Source organism: Mandrillus leucophaeus, unplaced genomic scaffold (genome assembly GCF_000951045.1).
Source record: "Mandrillus leucophaeus isolate KB7577 unplaced genomic scaffold, Mleu.le_1.0 Scaffold142, whole genome shotgun sequence".
In the NCBI taxonomy this organism is placed as follows: domain Eukaryota; kingdom Metazoa; phylum Chordata; class Mammalia; order Primates; family Cercopithecidae; genus Mandrillus; species Mandrillus leucophaeus.
The window spans coordinates 735,682-736,452 of NW_012101388.1; the positions used below are offsets into that span (position 1 = coordinate 735,682).

General features: G+C 31.0%; 1 protein-coding gene across 1 annotated transcript in view; it reads left to right on the forward strand.

The window, feature by feature from the left end:
• CDH19 (cadherin 19, type 2) overlaps nucleotides 1-771 on the forward strand; it is a 115,692-nt gene that overhangs the window by 73,057 nt on the left and 41,864 nt on the right. Inside the window, exon 6 of the mRNA XM_011974174.1 lies at nucleotides 408-695. Coding sequence (XP_011829564.1) covers nucleotides 408-695 — 288 coding nt within the window. The remainder of the gene's footprint in view (nucleotides 1-407; nucleotides 696-771) is intronic.

Here is a 771-nt window from a genome sequence, read left to right on the forward strand (position 1 = left end):
TTTTGTGTAACTGGTTAATTTTTAACTCATTAAATAATTGAAATGATAACCTGTAATTTCTATTTTATGGAGAAAAGGATTTTAGAGATGATATAGTTATTACAGAGCTTTTTGAATTATATGCAGAACACTGTTTTAATTCTATTAAAAGAAAACTTTTTGGAAAATATCTTAAATACTAGGAAATTAATTCTCAGTTTCATTAGCTGTTTATGCCCTCAAAAGTATAATGTTATCTCCAAACTAAAATAGGTAACTGACAATATACACACAGATGTGTTATGCCTGATTAACAATTATATCAGAGAGATCCATGTACATAAAAAGAAAAATCTAACTGAAAGGCCACTGAGACTTACTTTAACAGGTAAAACTTTTTTTCTAAGTAGTATCTTGGGTTATTAAAGCCATTTCTTCTGTGTACACTGTATTTCTTTGCAGAAAGTGAATTTTGAGCACCAGAACCACTATGGTATTAGAGCAAAAGTTAAAAACCATCATGTTGATGAGCAGCTCATGAAATACCACACTGAAGCTTCCACCACTTTCATTAAGATCCAAGTGGAAGATGTTGATGAGCCTCCTCTTTTCCTCCTTCCGTATTACATATTTGAAATTTTTGAAGAAACCCCACAAGGATCATTTGTAGGCGTGGTGTCTGCCACAGACCCAGACAATAGGAAATCTCCTATCAGGTATGTCTGTAAGGTCAGTTTTGCATTAATAAATAAGTAAATATAAATTAGATTAAAAATAAAATTGCTTTTTTTT